This window comes from Aquarana catesbeiana, linkage group LG10, assembly GCF_042186555.1.
Source record: "Aquarana catesbeiana isolate 2022-GZ linkage group LG10, ASM4218655v1, whole genome shotgun sequence".
NCBI lineage: Eukaryota > Metazoa > Chordata > Amphibia > Anura > Ranidae > Aquarana > Aquarana catesbeiana.
In genome coordinates, this window is record NC_133333.1 from 174,123,476 (window position 1) to 174,143,532 (window position 20,057).

Sequence of the window (20,057 nt, forward strand, 5' to 3'; positions counted from 1 at the left end):
TTTACTAGTAATGGCGGTGATCAGCGATTTTTATTATGATTGCGACGTTATGACGGACAATTTTGACACATTTTTGGGACCATTGTCATTTATACAGCGATCAATGCGATTCAAATTGCACTGATTACTGTGTAAATGATACTGGCAGTGAAGGGGTTAACCACTAGGGGGCGGGGAGGGGTTAAGTGTGTCCTAGGGGAGTGATTCTAATTGTAGGGGGGATGGGCTAGCAGTGTCACTACGCTGATCACTGCTCCCGATGACAGGGAGCAGTGATCAGTGACACTTGTCACTAGGCAGAACGGGGAGATGCTGTTTACCTCAGTATCTCCCTGTTCGTCCTCTCCGTGAGGCGATCGAGTCTGCGGGACCCGCGACCCGACTCACGGAGCTCCCGGCCGGCACGCAATGGCACGGCGAGGAATTCAAATGGACGTACCTGTCTATTAAAAAAAAAATATATATATATATTTTTTTTTTTATTATATATATTGGGGGTTCTAAGTAATTTTCTAGCAAAAAAACTTGAAACCAACAAATGTCAGAAATAGGGATGAGCCGAACACCCCCCTGTTCGGTTTGCACCAGAACATGCGAACAGGCAAAAAATTTGTGCGAACACCGTTAAAGTCTATGGGACATGAACATGAATAATCAAAAGTGCTAATTTTAAAGGCTTATATGCAAGTTATTGTCATAAAAAAAGTGTTTGGGGACCTGGGTCCTGCCCCAGGGGTATGGATCAATGCAAAAAAAAGTTTTAAAAACGGCCGTTTTTCCGGGAGCAGTGATTTTAATAATGCTTAAAGTGAAACAATAAAAGTGTAATATCCCTTTAAATTTCGTACCTGGGGGGTATTTATAGTATGCCTGTAAAGGGGCACATGTTTCCCATGTTTAGAACAGTCTGAAAGCAAAATTACATTTCAAAGGAAAAAAAGTCATTTAAAACTACTCGCGGCTATTAATGCATTGCCAGTCCGACAACACACATAGAAGTTCATTGATAAAAACGGCATGGGAATTCCCCACAGGGGAACCCCGAACCAAAATAAAAAAAAAAGAAAGACGCGAGGGGGTCCACCTAAATTCCATACCAGGCCCTTTAGGTCTGGTATGGATATTAAGGGGAACCCCGTGCCAAAATTAAAAAAAAAAAACGGCGTGGGTCTCCCCAAAAGTCCATACCAGACCCTTATCCGAGCACGCAACCTGGCAGGCCGCAGGAAAAGAGGGGGGGGACGAGAGAGCGCCCCCCCGAACCGTACCAGGCCACATGCCCTCAACATTGGGAGGGTGCTTTGGGGTAGCCCCCCAAAACACCTTGTCCCCATGTTGATGAGGACAAGGGCCTCATCCCCACAACCCTGGCTGGTGGTTTTGGTGTTCTGCGGGCGGGGGGCTTATCGGAATCTGGAAGCCCCCTTTAACAAGGGGACCCCCAGATCCCGGCCCTCCCCCCTGTGTAAAATGGTAAGGGGGTACAAAAGTACCCCTACCATTTCACTAAAAAAAAAACTGTCAAAAACGTTAAAAATGACAAGAGACAGTTTTTGACAATTCCTTTATTTAAATGCTTCTTCTTTCTTCCTTCATCTTCTGGTTCTTCCTCCGGTGTTCTCGTCCAGCATCTCCTCCGCGGTGTCTTCTTCCCTTCTTCTCCTCGGGCCGCTCCGTATCCATGGCATGGAGGGAGGCTCCCGCTCTTCTCTTCATCTTCTTTTTGGGCCACTCCACATCCATGCTGGCATGGAGGGAGGCTCCCGCTGTGTGACACTTCTCCAATAACGAGGGCGGGGCCACCCCGTGACCCTGCTCCCCTCTGACGCACAGTGACTTGACGGGACTTCCCTGTGGCGTCATGGGGAATGCCACAGGGAAGTCCCATCATGTCCCCGTGCGTCAGAGGGGGGCAGGGTCACCGGGTGGCCCCGCCCCCCGTTATTTAAGAACCGTCAGAAGAGAAGCGTCACACAGCGGGAGCCTCCCTCCATGCCAGCATGGATGCGGAGCGGCCCGAAAAGAAGATGAAGAGCGGGAACCTCCCTCCATGCCATGGATGCGGAGCGGCCCGAGAAGAAGACGCCACGGAGGAGATGCTGGACGAGAACACTGGAGGAAGAAGAAGAAGATGAAGGAAGATAGAAGAAAGATAGAAGAAAGAAGAAGCATTTAAATAAAGGAATTGTCAAAAACTGTCTCTTGTCATTTTTGACAGTTTTTTAGTGAAATGGTAGGGTACCAGGGGGGAGGGCCGGGATCTGGGGGTCCCCTTGTTAAAGGGGGCTTCCAGATTCCGATAAGTCCCCGCCCGCAGACCCCCACTACCACCGGCCAGGGTTGTGGGGATGAGGCCCTTGTCCTCATCAACATGGGGACAAGGTGTTTTGGGGGGCTACCCCAAAGCACCCTCCCATTGTTGAAGGCATGTGGCCTGGTACGGTTCAGGAGGGGGGGGCGCTCTCTCGTCCCCCCCCCCCTTTTCCTGCGGCCTGCCAGGTTGCGTGCTCGGATAAGGGTCTGGTATGGATTTTTGGGGGACCCCACGCTATTTTTTTTTTTTTTTTTTTTAATTTTGGCCGGGGTTCCCCTTAATATACCAGACCTGAAGGGCCTAGTATGGAATTTAGGGGGAATCCCCACGTCATTTTTTTTTTTTTAATTTTGGTTTGGGGTTCCCCTGTGGGGAATTCCCATGCTGTTTTTATCAATGAACTTCTATGTGTATTGTCGGACCAGCAATACATTAATAGCCGCGAGTAGTTTTAAATGACTTTTTCCTTTGAAATGTCATTTTGCTGTCAGATTGTTCTAAACACGGGAAACATGCACCCCTTTACAGGCATACTATAGACACCCCCCAGGTACAAAATTTAAAGGGATATTACACTTTTATTGTTTCACTTTAAGCATTATTAAAATCACTATTCCCGAAAAAACGGCCGTTTTTAAAACTTTTTTTGCATTGATCCATGTCCCCTGGGGCAGGAGCCAGGTCTCCAAACACTTTTTATGACAATACCATGCATATAAGCCTTTAAAATTAGCACTTTTGATTTCTCCCATAGACTTTTGAAGGGTGTTCCGTGGCATTCGAATTTGCCGCGAACACCCCAAATTGTTCGCTGTTCGAACTTGCGAACAGCCCATGTTCAAGTCGAGCATGAGTTCGACTCGAACTTGAAGCTCATCCCTAGTCAGAAAAAGGTTTAGTTTTTAAGTGGTTAAACTTTTTTCACTTTCACACAGTCTATTCTATTGACAAATTGTTACAATGTTTATACTTAAGTTAAACTGCTAAAGAATGTTGTGAGTCTTGGCAGACTGCCCAGTTTTTCTCTTCCTTAGGCCCCTTTCACACGATCGGACCGTTCAGGTCCGCCTGTCAGTTTTAACGGCGGACCTGAACGGGCGCTCCATGTTAGCCTATGGAGCGACGGATGTCCCTACGTCCAGGTCCATTGCTATCTGATGAAAACGGACATGCTGTCCGTTTTCATCCGATCCCTCCATAGGCGGCAGCGGCGCCTGACAAGCCCCTCCCCGCTCAGTGAGCAGAGAGGGACCTGTCATCCGCCGGCTCAGCGGAGATCAACAGAGAGGTCTCCCGCTGAGCCGGCGGACTCTGTGGAAGCGGAGTCCGCCTCGTGTGAAAGGGGCCTTATGGCTGTGGCTTCAGAAGAGCAGAGAGAATTCTTTGCACAGAAAGAATTGTGAAACACTTTAGTCAAGCTCGATTCTTGACGATAATCGTGCAGCTCTAGCAGAAAGTAAAAAAAAGTTTTGTTTTTTTTAAATTGTGAGTTTTTTTGTTTATAGCGCAAAAAATAAAAACCGCAGAGGTGATCAAATACCACCAAAAGAAAGCTATATTTGTGGGGGAAAAAAAAGGACATTTTATTTGGCTATAGTGTCGTAGGACCGCACAATTGTCAGTTAAAGCAATGCAGTGCCGTATTGCAAAATGTTTCCTGGTCAGGAAATGGGGGGTAAATCTTCTGGAGCTGAAGTGGTTAAAGATTTCTTGAAGTCTTAGCTAAAAGTCAAAAAATAAAAATTCACACTTGATGAAGGATACTGGTAAACCTGACAAAGAGGGTGACTTGTGTGACTGGGACACACAAAGCGATAAACACCTGACAGCTCTTTTAATCCCTCTCCACGCTTTCCAAAACCAAAATAAAGAGTGCCTTTGGGGGGGGGGGGGGGGGGGGGGTGCTCAGATCCTGCTCAGATCGCTACCACTATTGCCAGCCCCTCTCCTCCTTCCCCAAGCCTTCTAGGTGACACACTGGACCTTTCAGAAAGCACAGTGTGACTCACGGCTTCGCTGTCAGTTTCCCTTACCTAAGATGCTCGGCCCTGCACCCAAAGCTGATTGAAGAATTGGCTTGGTTGCCAATATTGCTGGATCCCTGGCCAGATGCATGCCCTTAGTATTTGTAGCTGCTGACTTTTTTTTTTTGGAAGACTGGAGCTCCTCAGCTAATTTTTGTTTTTTTCACACATGTAAAAAAATGGGATTTTTGTACTCACCGTAACATCCTTTTCTCTTTTGTTCATTGACGGACACAGCCCCTTAATTCTTGACCTTAGGGTTATCATGCCACCTTCAGGAGAGGACTAGGCAGAACATGTAACGCATGTAAAAACAGCAAGACTGCACAGCACCGCCCAGGGAGCGGTCCCTCTGGCTATAACCCCTCGCCCTGCAGCTCAGTTCATCAAAAAGCAGCACAAACAAATAGGAGGGGTGGGTGCTGTGTCAGTCAATGAACTTCAGAGAAAAGGATTAATTCTTGCCTTAGGGATGTCCCTAAGCAGTATCAAAAAACGAGGGGTGGAAACAGCAAAACATAACTTCACCCACAACAAAAGGAACACCTCAATAGAGGAGTTGCCATCTTAAACGGCTGCCATCAAAACCTGCGGCCAACTTATGCATCAAAAGATGCGTTTACAACAAAACTGTAACTTAAGAAAGCATAATTGCAACCTTACACAGCCGCCTGCAAAACCTTGCGGCCAAAACAAGCATCCGAAGATGCGCTTGCATCAACCTTGTAGAATTTAGTGAAAGTGTGAACAGACGACCAAGTCGCCGCCTTACACACCTGGGAGACAGACGCTTGATGTCGGAAAGCCCAGGAGGTTCCAATTGCCCTGGTAGAATAAGCCGTGACAGGAAAAGGGGGCACCCGCCCCTTTAAGGCATAGGCCTGAACCACGATCTGTCTGATCCACCTAGAAATGGTGGACGGGACGACGAGACCGACAGACCTTTTTTCAGACCAGCCACTGAAACAGAGTCTGGCTTCCGGTAGGGAGCTGTAGCAGACAGATACACCCGTAGAGCCCGAACCACGTCCAGGGAATGTAATGCAAAACCACCTTTGGAAGGAAAGAGGGCTGTGGACATAGCACCACCTTATCCTTGTGGATGACCAGGTAGGGAGACTTGCATGACAAGGCCGCCAACTCAGAAACCCTCCTGGCAGATGTAATAGCCACTAGGAAGACTACGTTCTGAGAAAGAGTCAACAAGGGAATCGCCCTAATGTTTTCAAACGGCAGTATTTGGAGCGCCGATAGCACCAGATTCAGATCCCACGGAGGTAGTGGAGGTCGAACCCCCTGCACAAAAGTACCCACCAATGAGTGAGTCGCCAAGGGACATTGGAGACAGCCAAGGCTGATATCTGTCCCTTGATGGTGCTTAAGGCAAGTTTCTGATCCACTCCTCGCTGCAAAAACAGCAGGATCCTGGAAACTGAATAAGTGCGCGGACACCACCCCATCTCCTCACACATAGTGATGTAAGCCTTCCACGTGCGATGGTAAAGTCGCCGCCTTACACACCTGGGAAGTCATTCTCACTGTCCGAACGGTCCTGGTCCGCATCCTCTGACACGTCAGAACAGGGGCCGCCAGTCACCGCGGGACCTGAGTCTGAATCAGAGCTCTCCCCAAAAGAGGGGGGGGCAGGGGGGGACCGCCGACAAAGCGTCCATAGGCACCATTTTTTTTGCAGGTGGGCCGGTTGCAATACCAGGGATGTCTGGGGAAGAAGCGCCAGCTTCTGACGCCATGCTGACCCTCACTCGCCTGCCACAACTTAGGAACTTAAGGCAAGGTACACAAATCCCACCCTCCTAGCTGCTCACAGACTGAGGGGCCCCTCCGCAGGACTCACCACCCTGACCGAGTGCTGCGCTGCCGCTGACTGCTCCGCCCTGTTTCAGTCATAGTGCTTAGAGTGAAAACCGCGCTGTTCTGAGGTACACAGACCCAGCACTAGAACAAGAAAATGGCCACCGGCCGTCCTTAGCACAAAAATCACCAAGAAAATGGCCGCCAAACCTTCTAGAAAATGGCTGACAGCCCATAAGTCTACAGGAAAATGGCCGCGGCCTCTCCTGAGGTAAATTTACTCAGGCACCTCACAGCACAGAAAGAAAGGGGCAGAAAAGCAGAAACTGACCCTAACAGCCAGCGCAGCCCTGCCAAAGCTCTGAGGACCCCCGGCCTAGGTACAGCGGCCCCAGCAGGGGGAGGAGGGAATGAGGGATAGGGAGAGAGGAAAGGGAGAGTGAGAGACCTCCCAGGGAATGCCCAGCTTCTCTATCCTGCCGAGGCAGGGAGAGCCGTACTTACCCTTCCTGTCAGGATTGCTGGACGCATTCCACCCAAGCAGTATGGGGTGGCTGTTGGCCACGACACACTGACACGGACAGTAGTAGCCCGGTCATATGTGTGCCCCGGAGCATATAGCTCACCGGCCGCCCCTGAAACAGAAGGGGCATGTCGTGGCCGACCCAGCGCGTAGCTAGGGTCTGCTCACGCTCGATGGCCAGGCAGAGGAGACTACAAGGATCTATATTATCTAGCCTGTCACCCAGCCCGTTGTTGATTGTAGATCACAGGATCAAAAATTGTAGAAAAAAATCCCAGGACCAATGGTCCCCTCAGGGAGCCAGGTCCTTCTCCTACACTAGGCAAAAAAAAAAACTAAGCTGCAGGAAGCAGGGTGAGGGGTTATAGCCAAAGGGACCGCCCCCTGGGTGGTACTGTGCAGTCTTGCTGTTTTTACATTTGTTACATGTTCTGCCTAGTCCTCTCCTGAAGGTGGCGTGATAACCCTAAGGTCAAGAATTAAGGAGCTGTGTCCGTCAAACGAAAAAGAAATCCTAATTTTTGGCAATAAAATTTAATTAAATCTCCAGAATTTTATATATTTTCTGAGAGTGGAGGCCTTGTAGACTGAAAAGATGATAGTTGCAAATTTTTATGGCACCTGACATTTGTGCAACTGTTTTTTCCTGAACATTTGCATTTAATAAATAGCAAAATTAATTTTAGTGCCAAAAACACAATATACTACCCATTTTTTGGTAAAATATAAAATTACACTGAGTAAATAGATACCAAACGTGGCAAGTCTTAAAATTACATGAGCCTGTGAGATTGCAAAAATATGCGATACCCAAAATGGTGACACTTTAAAAGCTTTTACAGCTCATCAATTTAGAGTTAAACAGGAGTTCTTGTGCTAGAATTATTGTTTTCTTTCTGACATTCGTGGCAACGTGTCACGTGTCACGTGTGTTGTGCAACCGCTGGGACACATCACATGTCCCAGAAGGCTGCAGGACCATTCACAAAGGGCAGCCGGCTGCTCACACTAAACATGCTGGGGACCCAAACAACAGTGAAGAACCAGTTTGGACCTCTGGTCAGGTAAGTGTCAGTTTACAAAAAGTCAGCAGCTCTACAGTATCTGTAGCTGCTGACTTTTTTTTTTTTTTTTTCAAACAGAGTGAAGAACCACTTTTAAGGTTTTGAAAACAATGCCCTTTTTAAAGCACAGCTTCACATGAATCAAACACTAATCCACCTACTAGTTGAATAGAAGCCTGCATAACATTAATATGCTGTAATTCAGGGGTAGGCAACCTGGGGCCCTCCAGCTGTTGCAGACCTACAAGTCCCATCGTGCCTCTGTGAGTAAGTGTAACTGCCAGCCTTTCAATGCCTCATGGGAAATGTAGTTCCACAACAGCTGGAGGGCCCCAGGTTGCCTACCCCTGCTGTAATTCATACTTACTTGACCAAAGATAATTGAATTTTTAACAGTCTTGACCATGCTAAAGAAAAATATGTACATAAATGCTAAAAAAACAAAACAAAGGCCACCGATACCTCTTAGTTTTCTTCCAGATTCATAGTCTTCGGCCATCTTTATTAGTCATCCCAGTGAGTTAATTCATCCCTAGTACCATGGCATGCTGAGAATTTACACTAAGTTGCACATGTGCAGTTCAGTGTACCAGGAGGTTTTCAAAATAAAAACCTGTGGCTTTGTGTAACAAAAAATGCAGACAAGAGCCACCTACCAGCTTGCTGGCAATTTGAGGCTTTTTTTTTTTTTTTTTGCATTTTGCAAAGGCACCCCTGAAGATCCCAGAAGGCACCCTGGTTGAAAAAGGCTGGTATAAACAATGTAGTGATTAGGATGTACTTTTAGCTGTATGATGCACATCACATAACTAATTTCCCACCTGTCCCTTTTCTTTCTACAGAGATGTAATAAAACGAATAGACCAATCAGAATTTGAAGGCTTTGAATACATTAACCCATTGTTGCTGTCAACAGAGGAAACCGTATGAAGTACCTTAACATCTATGAAAAATAAAAAAACCATGTGATTGATCCGAACTTGTATCCTTAACTACAGTATATGCATGCGAGGCTGGAAAACTGACACCAGGTTCTTAGTACTGAGCAGCACTACAGGATTAGCTGCTGAGGGGGAGATTTCTCCCTCTGGGTATTAGCTGCTCTTTTAGACCAAGAGACAGTTCTCCGGCTGAGTTACACAAGGGATTCACTTTTTGTGCCTGCCTCTTTGAAGGGTCTACAATGTATGACAACTCCATCCGAGGGCACCTGCGTGGAAGAACTCTTTATTTCAGGCAATCATGTAAGCAAGCCGCTTCCATTAGTGCATTAGATGCCATGTGCTGCAAACCAAGAGGAGAGGAGACCAAGGAAAGGACCTGGTGTGAACTGATTACTTTCTCCTCCCCAAATCACTTTAGGTGGCACTTATAAAATCGGAGTATTAAGGAAAGCTGTGTTTCTACTGGTTACATACATGTTTTTCATTGAGTGGAAACCTAAGATATTAATTGCACTGGAGTTATAAGGGTAGATAAATATTTGGATTAACAAACAAAAGCTAACACAGCAATATTGCACTTAAAGATAAATTCTAGAATGTCTGGTTATGGTAAAGGCAATAAAAACCAAAACAATTTGTTGGGAGGTTAAAAAAAAAAAAAATTGCACATTTGAATGGCTTTCTTAAGATCCATAATGTAATGTGCCTAACTCTTAGTTTGTATTTTGCTAATTGGGTAAGCTCTAATGCAGTATTCCATGCAGATCAAGCTACCCAGCCATAGATTCTGATAACAAATCCCTTAGCCTTAACAGGTGGAATTGTATCCTTCTTTCACTTCTAATGCATAGCCCGTGTCCTTGTCAAGCACATTTTTTTTTTCTAGTTGTTAGCTGATTTATTTTGTTTTGTAGCTGCTGGTCATAAGGAGACCGCCAAATCCGTTACATATCCCATGTTACACAGGACATTCCAAACATGAGAGTTGAGAATTTGAGGTTGATTTAATAGGCCTTCTGGAATTGTGGTAGACCATTTTAAAAAGTGCTGTTCAATGTTGGAGTAGTGGTTAAGGTAATATAATTCTAAGGTTTACATAGGATACATGTGCTTTGTGACAGAACTGGCACTTGAGCAGAGAATGCTTGCAGCAACCTTTTTCTGGAGATCCACTAACCCACATCTTAATCTGATGGTGGTGAATCAAATTCAGTTAGTAAAGAAAAAAATGCTCAAGCTGCTTTGGGGACCTGCTTACATTTAAAGAGTGGCCCTTCTGTGGTATTCTGCTTTTAGTTCATTTGTATTGACCAGTGAGAGCCGAAGGAGATCCAGACTTGCACAGTAACAGCTATGAAGCAGAGGTGTTGCTTGAAAAAGTTCTGATCATAGATATGAGCATCTATATAGCACTGGTGGTTTTCTGGCAGCCATGCCACCTGAGCTTAGTGGAACAACCACACCCTCTCAGAAAAGACCAGAATAAATTATATTACTTCCCAAAGATCTTCTATACAAGTTAGTGTAAAATGTTTTTTATAAAGTTTTGTCTGAAAGCGGTCACAACGTATTTATGTAATATTCACTTCTTGCTTCATACTAATGAATGTCAAGTAGAAAGCAAAAAAAAGAAAAAACACATTCATGACCAAAGCAAATCTTAGTTTGAGGCACAGCAATGCTATAGTCAGGAGGTTAAAGGTACATTACCACTAAAAATATATATAAAAATATGAAGGCATTTAAAAGGTCACCTTGCCAACCTTAGTTGACATTTTCTAGTGTGGGTTAGGGAACAAAAACAAAACGTGATTGGTTCTATAGCAACCAAACTTTCACTTCCTTCAGGTTTATAAAGCACAGCGTACTATTTTTTACAAAACAATCTGTTTCATTCTCAAATCAATGTGGATTTAACTGCACTCAGCTGATTCTTAATCTGCTTTTCAGCCATTGAAAATGCCTTGAACGGTATTCATAGGCCTTTATAGTTAATTTAATATTTGAATTTTCCATGAGCAGAGAATGCTTGCAGCAATGTACATGGAAAATAGCCTTAGATAGGTCACCATCTGTCAAGTCAACACCAGCCATGTAGTGTGAAGGCCTACTCTAGCAATCCATAACAACTACAAGTAGCCAAATGGACAAAGAATTGAAATTAGTAAAAGTTTTGACAAAGGGATCATGTCTGGAAGGTTGTAGCAGGAAACCTGACCACAACATGTTTACATGTAGCTACAACCTGCCGGTGTGCCATTGTCATCAGGCGCTACATTGGATAATATGAGTAACTGGTGATTCTGTTGCTGCCACTTGCTTAGACTTTCTAGGATACAGACAAACAAAAACACTAAGGAGAATAAATCTATAGTTGCTACAAAATCAGAGGTGGGACACTGACCTTAGTGTGTGGACAGCATTAGAATATAACAGCTGTTTACAGATTTGTTCAGGTGGGATCAAATCACTTTAGACAACTCATCGATGAAAGGACTTATGATCAACTGCTACTGCACATTGCTTTTTGCCTAATAAGTCAGCCTACCTTAACTGAAATATTACACAATGCTCCCAATTTCAGTTCTGGGTCTTGCTACCATGGAGTTTCATTCTTTCTGCAGGATTTTGTCACATACAGTCCATGAGAAAAATCTGTCAGTGAGACCTGGACCCTACTTGTAATGGCTGCAAGAAACAAAGGGACCCGAGAACCTTGAGTAGTAAATTGCTACTAGACATCCCCAACCTTGCAACAATAAATTTACATTCATTTTGGCTTATGAGTGGATCTCTCAGTGGTGATGACAGCCCCAGAACCAGCTCCCATCTCTCTAACCTTACTTTAGCATCCTAAGGCCGTCCATTAAAATCGCTTATACTATTAAAGCAAACCTGTTATAGAATTAGAAAGCAGAACAGAAGGTCCCTGGTAGAGTAGTAATATTCTACTTACCTGTCCTGCTTTCCATCTTCACTCTATTTAAAAGCTACAGTTCCTGGAGAATCCTCCTCCTCATCTGACACACTTTTGGGAGTAGAAGCTTCCTCATGCCTCACACTGAACCATGTGGTTCCTTCCAGCAGCCCCAACATCATTACTGTGTTCTACAATGAATGAAATGGCTGGTGGAAGGAACCGCAGGAGTCCAGAAAGTGGTCGTTTTATCATATATGACATTTCCCCATCAGTGTTTCAGATGTTTGCACCGTAGCAATTGAAAATGAAGATCAGCAGCTTGGCAAGTAATGTTTCTTCTTTACAGGAGAACCTTCTCTACTTTTTAGTTTTGCAGCAAGCCCATTTTAATGCACAATTCAAAAAAAAAAAAAAAAAAACACTCAAAATATTCAGAAGTACCCACTGATAAAAAGTGGTATTTAAAATCAGTCCACCCTTTCACAAACCAATTTAGATGTTCCTTGAATTTGTAATTTTTTCCCTATATTTTGAGTGTGATTCCTGAGTGATCGCTGCAGTTTTGTGTGTTGGATTGAACTATGCTGCAACACTGAGTGTAAAGGGTTTGGTCCTGTGTAACTTCATGTGCTTGTTTTGTGCAGGATGGAGAAAGCAGATGTATATTTGCTAAAAAGTTTAACAAGAAAAAAAAAACAAAAAAAAAAAAAAAAAACTTGATTTTATACATTTAATTTAAGGCATTACAAAATATTCCTGTGTTGCCAAACAGTTTTTGTTGCTCATATGCAAGTGTATGAAAAATGTTTTGTTTCACAATGAAGGGGAAATTTTTTTATATATATATATAAAAAGTAATTGTTTTATAAATTAAAGAAAATGAAGGCTGTAATTAATATTGGTTTTTGGGGGAATGACTAATATATTGAAAAATATGGCTCTGGTAATTATCTAGTCGTCTTATTTGGAATAGTAAATGAACATTATAGCTAATTTAATGATTGTAAATCAGTAAATATGTTCTTGTAGTTTTGTAAATTGAAATGAGTTAAGACCTTGCTAACTAAGTTAATTGTGCAGAGGATGGTATACTAATCCATTAAACAACTAAGATCATTTATATTCTTGCACATTAAAGACTTTATTGAAAAATGTTTCTGCTCTTCTTTCTTTCTTTTTTTTTTAACCTATTTTAGAAGTAAATATTAGGTACAATAAATACATAAGCTCTAGAAAAGAATCCCTCACCCAAGTATATAATACACAGGGCATTCTTAAGCTGTAGCTTTAAGCAACCCAGTAGTGTAACCACAGGTTACATGGTAGGTTAGCCACTAAGAATCATAAAATATCACAACGTACTAATACTAGAATTCCGCAACAGCCCTAGGGCTCCCTGAAAAACACAAAATCACTGGTAGAGGGGAAAAAGGATCATTCACTAAAGCAGGCCTCTGTGTCTGAGTGAGCTATCAGCAGGCCCAAGCAGTGGAGTGCTGTAGCTGGCTCATTTAACCACTTAAGGACCGCCTAACGCCGATTTACGTCGGCAAGGCGGCACGGGCAGGCAAAATCACGTACATGTACGTGATTTGCCTCTCGCGGGTGGGGGGTCCGATCGGACCCCCCCCCGGTGCCCGAAGCGGTCCCGTTCTGTTCCCCGGCGATCCGAGATGAGGGGGAGGCCATCCGTTCGTGGCCCCCCCTCGCGATCGCCGCCGGCCAATGGGAACACTCCTTTGCTGCTGTATGCTAAACAGCAGCAAAGGAAATGATGTCTTCTCCCCTCGGCGCTGGAACGGAAAATACCGAGCCGAGGGGAGATGACATCAATGTGAGTGCACAACACACTACACACACAGTAGAACATGCCAGGCATACAAAACACCCCGATCCCCCCCCCGATCCCCCCCCAATCACCCCCCCCCCCCTGTCACAAACTGACACCAGCAGGTTTTTTTTTTTTTTTCTGATTACTGCATAGTGTCAGTTTGTGACAGTTACAGTGTTGGGACAGTTAGTATTACCCCCCTTTAGGTCTAGGGTACCCCCCTAACCCCCCCTAATAAAGTTTTAACCCCTTGATCACCCCCTGTCACCAGTGTTGCTAAGCGATCATTTTTCTGATCGCTGTATTAGTGTCGCTGGTGACGCTAGTTAGTGAGGTAAATATTTAGGTTCGCCGTCAGCGTTTTATAGTGACAGGGACCCCCATATACTACCGAATAAATGTTTTAACCCCTTGATTGCCCCCTAGTTAACCCTTTCACCACTGATCACCGTATAACTGTTACGGGTGACGCTGGTTAGTTCGTTTATTTTTTATAGTGTCAGGGCACCCGCCGTTTATTACCTAATAAAGGTTTAGCCCCCTGATCGCCCGGCGGTGATATGCGTCGCCCCAGGCAGCGTCAGATTAGCGCCAGTACCGCTAACACCCACGCACGCAGCATGCGCCTCCCTTAGTGGTATAGTATCTGATCGGATCAATATCTGATCCGATCAGATCTATACTAGCGTCCCCAGCAGTTTAGGGTTCCCAAAAACACAGTGTTAGCGGGATCAGCCCAGATACCCGCTAGCACCTGCGTTTTGCCCCTCCGCCCAGCCCACCCAAGTGCAGTATCGATCGATCACTGTCACTTACAAAACACTAAACGCATAACTGCAGCGTTCGCAGAGTCAGGCCTGATCCCTGCGATCGCTAACAGTTTTTTTGGTAGCATTTTGGTGAACTGGCAAGCAAGCACCAGGCAGCGTCAGGTTAGCGCCAGTAGCGCTAACACCCACGCACGCACCGTACACCTCCCTTAGTGGTATAGTATCTGATCGGATCAATATCTGATCCGATCAGATCTATACTAGCGTCCCCAGCAGTTTAGGGTTCCCAAAAACGCAGTGTTAGCGGGATCAGCCCAGATACCTGCTAGCACCTGCGTTGTGCCCCTCCGCCCGGCCCAGCCCAGCCCACCCAAGTGCAGTATCGATCGATCACTGACACTTACAAGGCACTAAACGCATAACTGCAGCGTTCGCAGAGTCAGGCCTGATCCCTGCGATCGCTAACAGTTTTTTTGGTAGCATTTTGGTGAACTAGCAAGCACCGGACCCAGGCAGCGTCAGGTTAGCGCCAGTACCGCTAACACCCACGCACGCAGCATACGCCTCCTTTAGTGGTATAGTATCTGAACGGATCAATATCTGATCCGATCAGATCAGATCTATACTAGCGTCCCCAGCAGTTTAGGGTTCCCAAAAACGCAGTGTTAGCGGGATCAACCCAGATACCTGCTAGCACCTGCGTTTTGCCCCTCCGCCCGGCCCAGTCCAGCCCACCCAAGTGCAGTATCGATCGATCACTGTCACTTACAAAACACTAAACGCATTACTGCAGCGTTCGCAGAGTCAGGCCTGATCCCTGCGATCGCTAACAGTTTTTTTGGAAGCTTTTTATTGAACTGGCAAGCACCAGCGGCCTAGTACACCCCGGTCGTAGTCAAACCAGCGCTGCAGTAACACTTGGTGACGTGGCGAGTCCCATAAGTGCAGTTCAAGCTGGTGAGGTGACAAGCACAAGTAGTGTCCCGCTGCCACCAAAAAGACAAACACAGGCCCGTAGTGCCCATAGTGCCCTTCCTGCTGCATTCGCCAATCCTAATTGGGAACCCACCACTTCTGCAGCGCCCGTACTTCCCCCATTCACATCCCCCAACGAAATGCAGTCGGCTGCATGAGAGGCATTTTTATGTGCTCCCGAGTACCCCTACCCAACGAACCCCCCCCAAAAAGATGTTGTGTCTGCAGCAAACGCGGATATAGGCGTGACACCCGCTATTATTGTCCCTTCTGTCCTGACAATCCTGGTCTTTGCATTGGTGAATGTTTTGAACGCTACCATACACTAGTTGAGTATTAGCGTAGGGTACAGCATTGCACAGACTAGGCACACTTTCACAGGGTCTCCCAAGATGCCATCGCATTTTGAGAGACCCGAACCTGGAACCGGTTACAGTTATAAAAGTTAGTTACAAAAAAAGTGTAAAAAAAAAAAAAAATATATATAAAATAAAAAAAAATAGTTGTCGTTTTATTGTTCTCTCTCTCTATTCTCTCTCTCTATTGTTCTGCTCTTTTTTTACTGTATTCTATTCTGCAGTGTTGTTATTGTTATTGTTATTGTTATTATGTTTTATCATGTTTGTTTTTCAGGTATGTAATTATTTATACTTTATTGTTTACTGTGCTTTATTGTTAACCATTTTTTTGTCTTCAGGTACGCCATTCACAACTTTGAGTGGTTATACCAGAATGATGCCTGCAGGTTTAGGTATCATCTTGGTATCATTCTTTTCAGCCAGCGGTCGGCTTTCATGTAAAAGCAATCCTAGCGGCTAATTAGCCTCTAGACTGCCTTTACAAGCCGTGGGAGGGAATGCCCCCCCCCCCCCACCGTCTTCCGTGTTTTTCTCTGGCTCTCCTGTCTCAACAGGGAACCTGAGAATGCAGCCGGTGATTCAGCCAGCTGACCATAGAGCTGATCAGAGACAAGAGTGGCTCCAAACATCTCTATGGCCTAAGAAACCGGAAGCTACGAGCATTTTATGACTTAGATTTCGCCGGATGTAAATAGCGCCATTGGGAAATTGGGGAAGCATTTTATCACACCGATCTTGGTGTGGTCAGATGCTTTGAGGGCAGAGGAGAGATCTAGGGTCTAATAGACCCCAATTTTTTCAAAAAAGAGTACCTGTCACTACCTATTGCTATCATAGGGGATATTTACATTCCCCGAGATAACAATAAAAATGATTTAAAAAAAAAAAAAATGAAAGGAACAGTTTAAAAATAAGATAAAAAAGCAAAAAAATAATAAAGAAAAAAAAAAAAAAAAAAAAAAGCACCCCTGTCGCCCCCTGCTCTTGCGCTAAGGCGAACGCAAGCGGCGGTCTGTCGTCAAACGTAAACAGCAATTGCACCATGCATGTGAGGTATCGCCGCGAAGGTCAGATCGAGGGCAGTAATTTTTGCAGTAGACCTCCTCTGTAGATCTAAAGTGGTAACCTGTAAAGGCTTTTAAAGGCTTTTAAAAATGTATTTATTTTGTTGCCACTGCACGTTTGTGCGCAATTGTAAAGCATGTCATGTTTGGTATCCATGTACTCGGTCTAAGATCATCTTTTTTATTTCATCAAACATTTGGGCAATATAGTGTGTTTTAGTGCATTAAAATTTAAAAAAGTGTGTTTTTTCCCCAAAAAATGCGTTTGAAAAATCGCTGCGCAAATACTGTGTGAAAAAAAAAAATGAAACACCCACCATTTTAATCTGTAGGGCATTTGCTTTAAAAAAATATATAATGTTTGGGGGTTCAAAGTAATTTTCTTGCAAAAAAAAAAAAACTTTTTCATGTAAAAAATAAGTGTCAGAAAGGGCTTTGTCTTCAAGTGGTTAGAAGAGTGGGTGATGTGTGACATAAGCTTCTAAATGTTGTGCATAAAATGCCAGGACAGTTCAAAACCCCCCCAAATGACCCCATTTTGGAAAGTAGACACCCCAAGCTATTTGCTGAGAGGCATGTCGAGTCCATGGAATATTTTATATTGCGACACAAGTTGCGGGAAAGAGACAAATTTTTTTTTTTTTTTTTTTTGCACAAAGTTGTCACTAAATGATATATTGCTCAAACATGCCATGGGAATATGTGAAATTACACCCCAAAATACATTCTGCTGCTTCTCCTGAGTACGGGGATACCACATGTGTGAGACTTTTTGGGAGCCTAGCCGTGTACGGGACCCCGAAAACCAAGCACCGCCTTCAGGCTTTCTAAGGGGCGTGAATTTTTGATTTCACTCTTCACTGCCTATCACAGTTTCGGAGGCCATGGAATGCCCAGGTGGCACAAAACCCCCCCAAATGACCCCATTTTGGAAAGTAGACACCCCAAGCTATTTGCTGAGAGGTATAGTGAGTATTTTGCAGACCTCACTTTTTGTCACAAAGTTTTGAAATTTGAAAAAAGAAAAAAAAAAAAAGTTTTTTCTTGTCTTTCTTCATTTTCAAAAACAAATGAGAGCTGCAAAATACTCACCATGCCTCTCAGCAAATAGCTTGGGGTGTCTACTTTCCAAAATGGGGTCATTTGGGGGGGGTTTGTGCCACCTGGGCATTCCATGGCCTCCGAAACGGTGTTAGGCAGTGAAGAGTAAAATCAAAAATTCACGCCCTTAAAAACGCTGAAGGCGGTGATTGGTTTTCGGGGCCCCGTACGCGGCTAGGCTCCCAAAAAGTCCCACACATGTGGTATCCCCATACTCAGGAGAAGCAGCTAAATGTATTTTGGGGTGCAATTCCACATAGGCCCATGGCCTGTGTGAGCAATATATCATTTAGTGACAACTTTGTGCAAAAAAAAAAAAAAAAAAAAAAAAAGTGTCACTTTCCCGCAACTTGTGTCAAAATATAAAATATTCCATGGACTCAATATGCCTCTCAGCAAATAGCTTGGGGTGTCTACTTTCCAAAATGGGGTCATTTGGGGGGGGGTTGTGCCACCTGGGCATTCCATGGCCTCCGAAACTGTGATAGGCAGTGAAGAGTGAAATCAAAAAGTTACACCCTTAGAAATCCTGAAGGCGGTGATTGGTTTTCGGGGTCCCATACGCGGCTAGGCTCCCAAAAAGTCCCACACATGTGGTATCCCCGTACTCAGGAGAAGTAGCTGAATATATTTTGGGGTGCAATTCCACATAGGCCCATGGCCTGTGTGAGCAATATATCATTTAGTGACAACTTTTTGTAAATATTTTTTTTTTTTTTTTTTTTTGTCATTATTCAATCACTTGGGACAAAAAAAATAAATATTCAATGGGTTCAACATGCCTATCAGCAATTTCCTTGGGGTGTCTACTTTCCAAAATGGGGTCATTTGGGGGGGTTTTGTACTGCCCTGCCATTTTAGCACCTCAAGAAATGACATAGGCAGTCATAAACTAAAAGCTGTGTAAATTCCAGAAAATGTACCCTAGTTTGTAGACGCTATAACTTTTGCGCAAACCAATAAATATACGCTTATTGACATTTTTTTTACCAAAGACATGTGGCCGAATACATTTTGGCCTAAATGTATGACTAAAATTGAGTTTATTGGATTTTTTTTATAACAAAAAGTAGAAAATATCATTTTTTTTCAAAATTTTCGGTCTTTTTCCGTTTATAGCGCAAAAAATAAAAACTGCAGAAGTGATCAAATACCATCAAAAGAAAGCTCTATTTGTGGGAAGAAAAGGACGCAAATTTCGTTTGGGTACAGCATTGCATAACCGCGCAATTAGCAGTTAAAGCGACGCAGTGCCAAATTGGAAAAAGACCTCTGGTCCTTAGGCAGCATAATGGTCCGGGGCTCAAGTGGTTAAAAACTGCAGACCTATAGGTCATACCTATCCAACCCCCTAGCTATGCCACACTCCTAGCATATATACATAGGAGTTGAGAAGGTAAAACATTCTTCCTGATCTTTTCCTATCTGTACGGCAGGGTTGAAGATCCTAAATATAACCTGCTTTGCAATATTTAATAGAGCCTGCTGCATGTCTCTGCCATGCACTAAAGTTTGGGAAAAGTATTGGGTAATACAATGCCTTGTATGCTGTCCAACATGTGAAATACTGCAGCCAAGGCTACCCAGTATTCTTAGGGGGAGGCCCCCAATGAAAGTCCTGCATTACGCTTTGCCTAAACAAAAAATGGTGTGCTCTGTACACCTGAGACAGAGGAGCGCTTGTATAATCATACCTAAAAGTCTACATGTGTATACATCATTTCTTATACTGCTACCAGCCCAAGACCTGCAGACCACCAGCCCGGGGGGGAGGAGGCATTAAACCTGGTGTGGAGGTTTTGCAGAGCCAGACTCTGCAGGGTGAACACATTGTATGCAATAAAACTCTGTTTTACCAAAAGACTAGTGTTAACTCCTATAAATGACAGAGTCACTTGAAAACAAAACCCATACACATTTTGTCCATACTAGTCATAACTAAATTTGAAAGCTGCTGGGATAACCTTGAGACTTGACTTTTATCATGTTCTACTTTTCTTGGAAAGTACAGATCTCAAAGTCCACAGAGTGAACCAGTTGACCTGCTCTACCAAAGCACAGTGCGCAAGCAACCAATTAGGAAAAGCCTTGGAGACTATTTACCCACTGATGATTTTGTGATCTGTAGCAAAAAGTTTTCACATATCATGCTTTTCTGACAGTGCTGAGCAATAACTCTGACGTTTGGTCTGCCTGCTTTATAAAATGTGTAATTATTGGCTTTGCAGACACATGATCACTTATCATTGATGCATAAATGCCACTTTTATTGCTCTGAGACAGAAATGCACTATAAAAGAGTACAGAAAAAAAAAAAGAGTTCTAGCTATATGGTAAATAAAAATGTCTGCTAGAA

The 20,057-nt window shown here is 44.1% G+C and overlaps 1 protein-coding gene across 3 annotated transcripts in view; it reads left to right on the forward strand.

The window, feature by feature from the left end:
* Nucleotides 1–12,755, forward strand: part of PRKCZ (protein kinase C zeta) — a 608,643-nt gene extending 595,888 nt beyond the window's left edge. For all 3 annotated transcript variants that reach the window (XM_073602984.1, XM_073602983.1, XM_073602985.1), the window contains one exon: nucleotides 8,580–12,755. In XM_073602984.1, the coding sequence (XP_073459085.1) occupies nucleotides 8,580–8,667 (88 nt within the window). In that variant the 3' untranslated portion in view covers nucleotides 8,668–12,755. The remainder of the gene's footprint in view (nucleotides 1–8,579) is intronic.
* The last annotated feature ends 7,302 nt before the right edge of the window (nucleotides 12,756–20,057 follow it).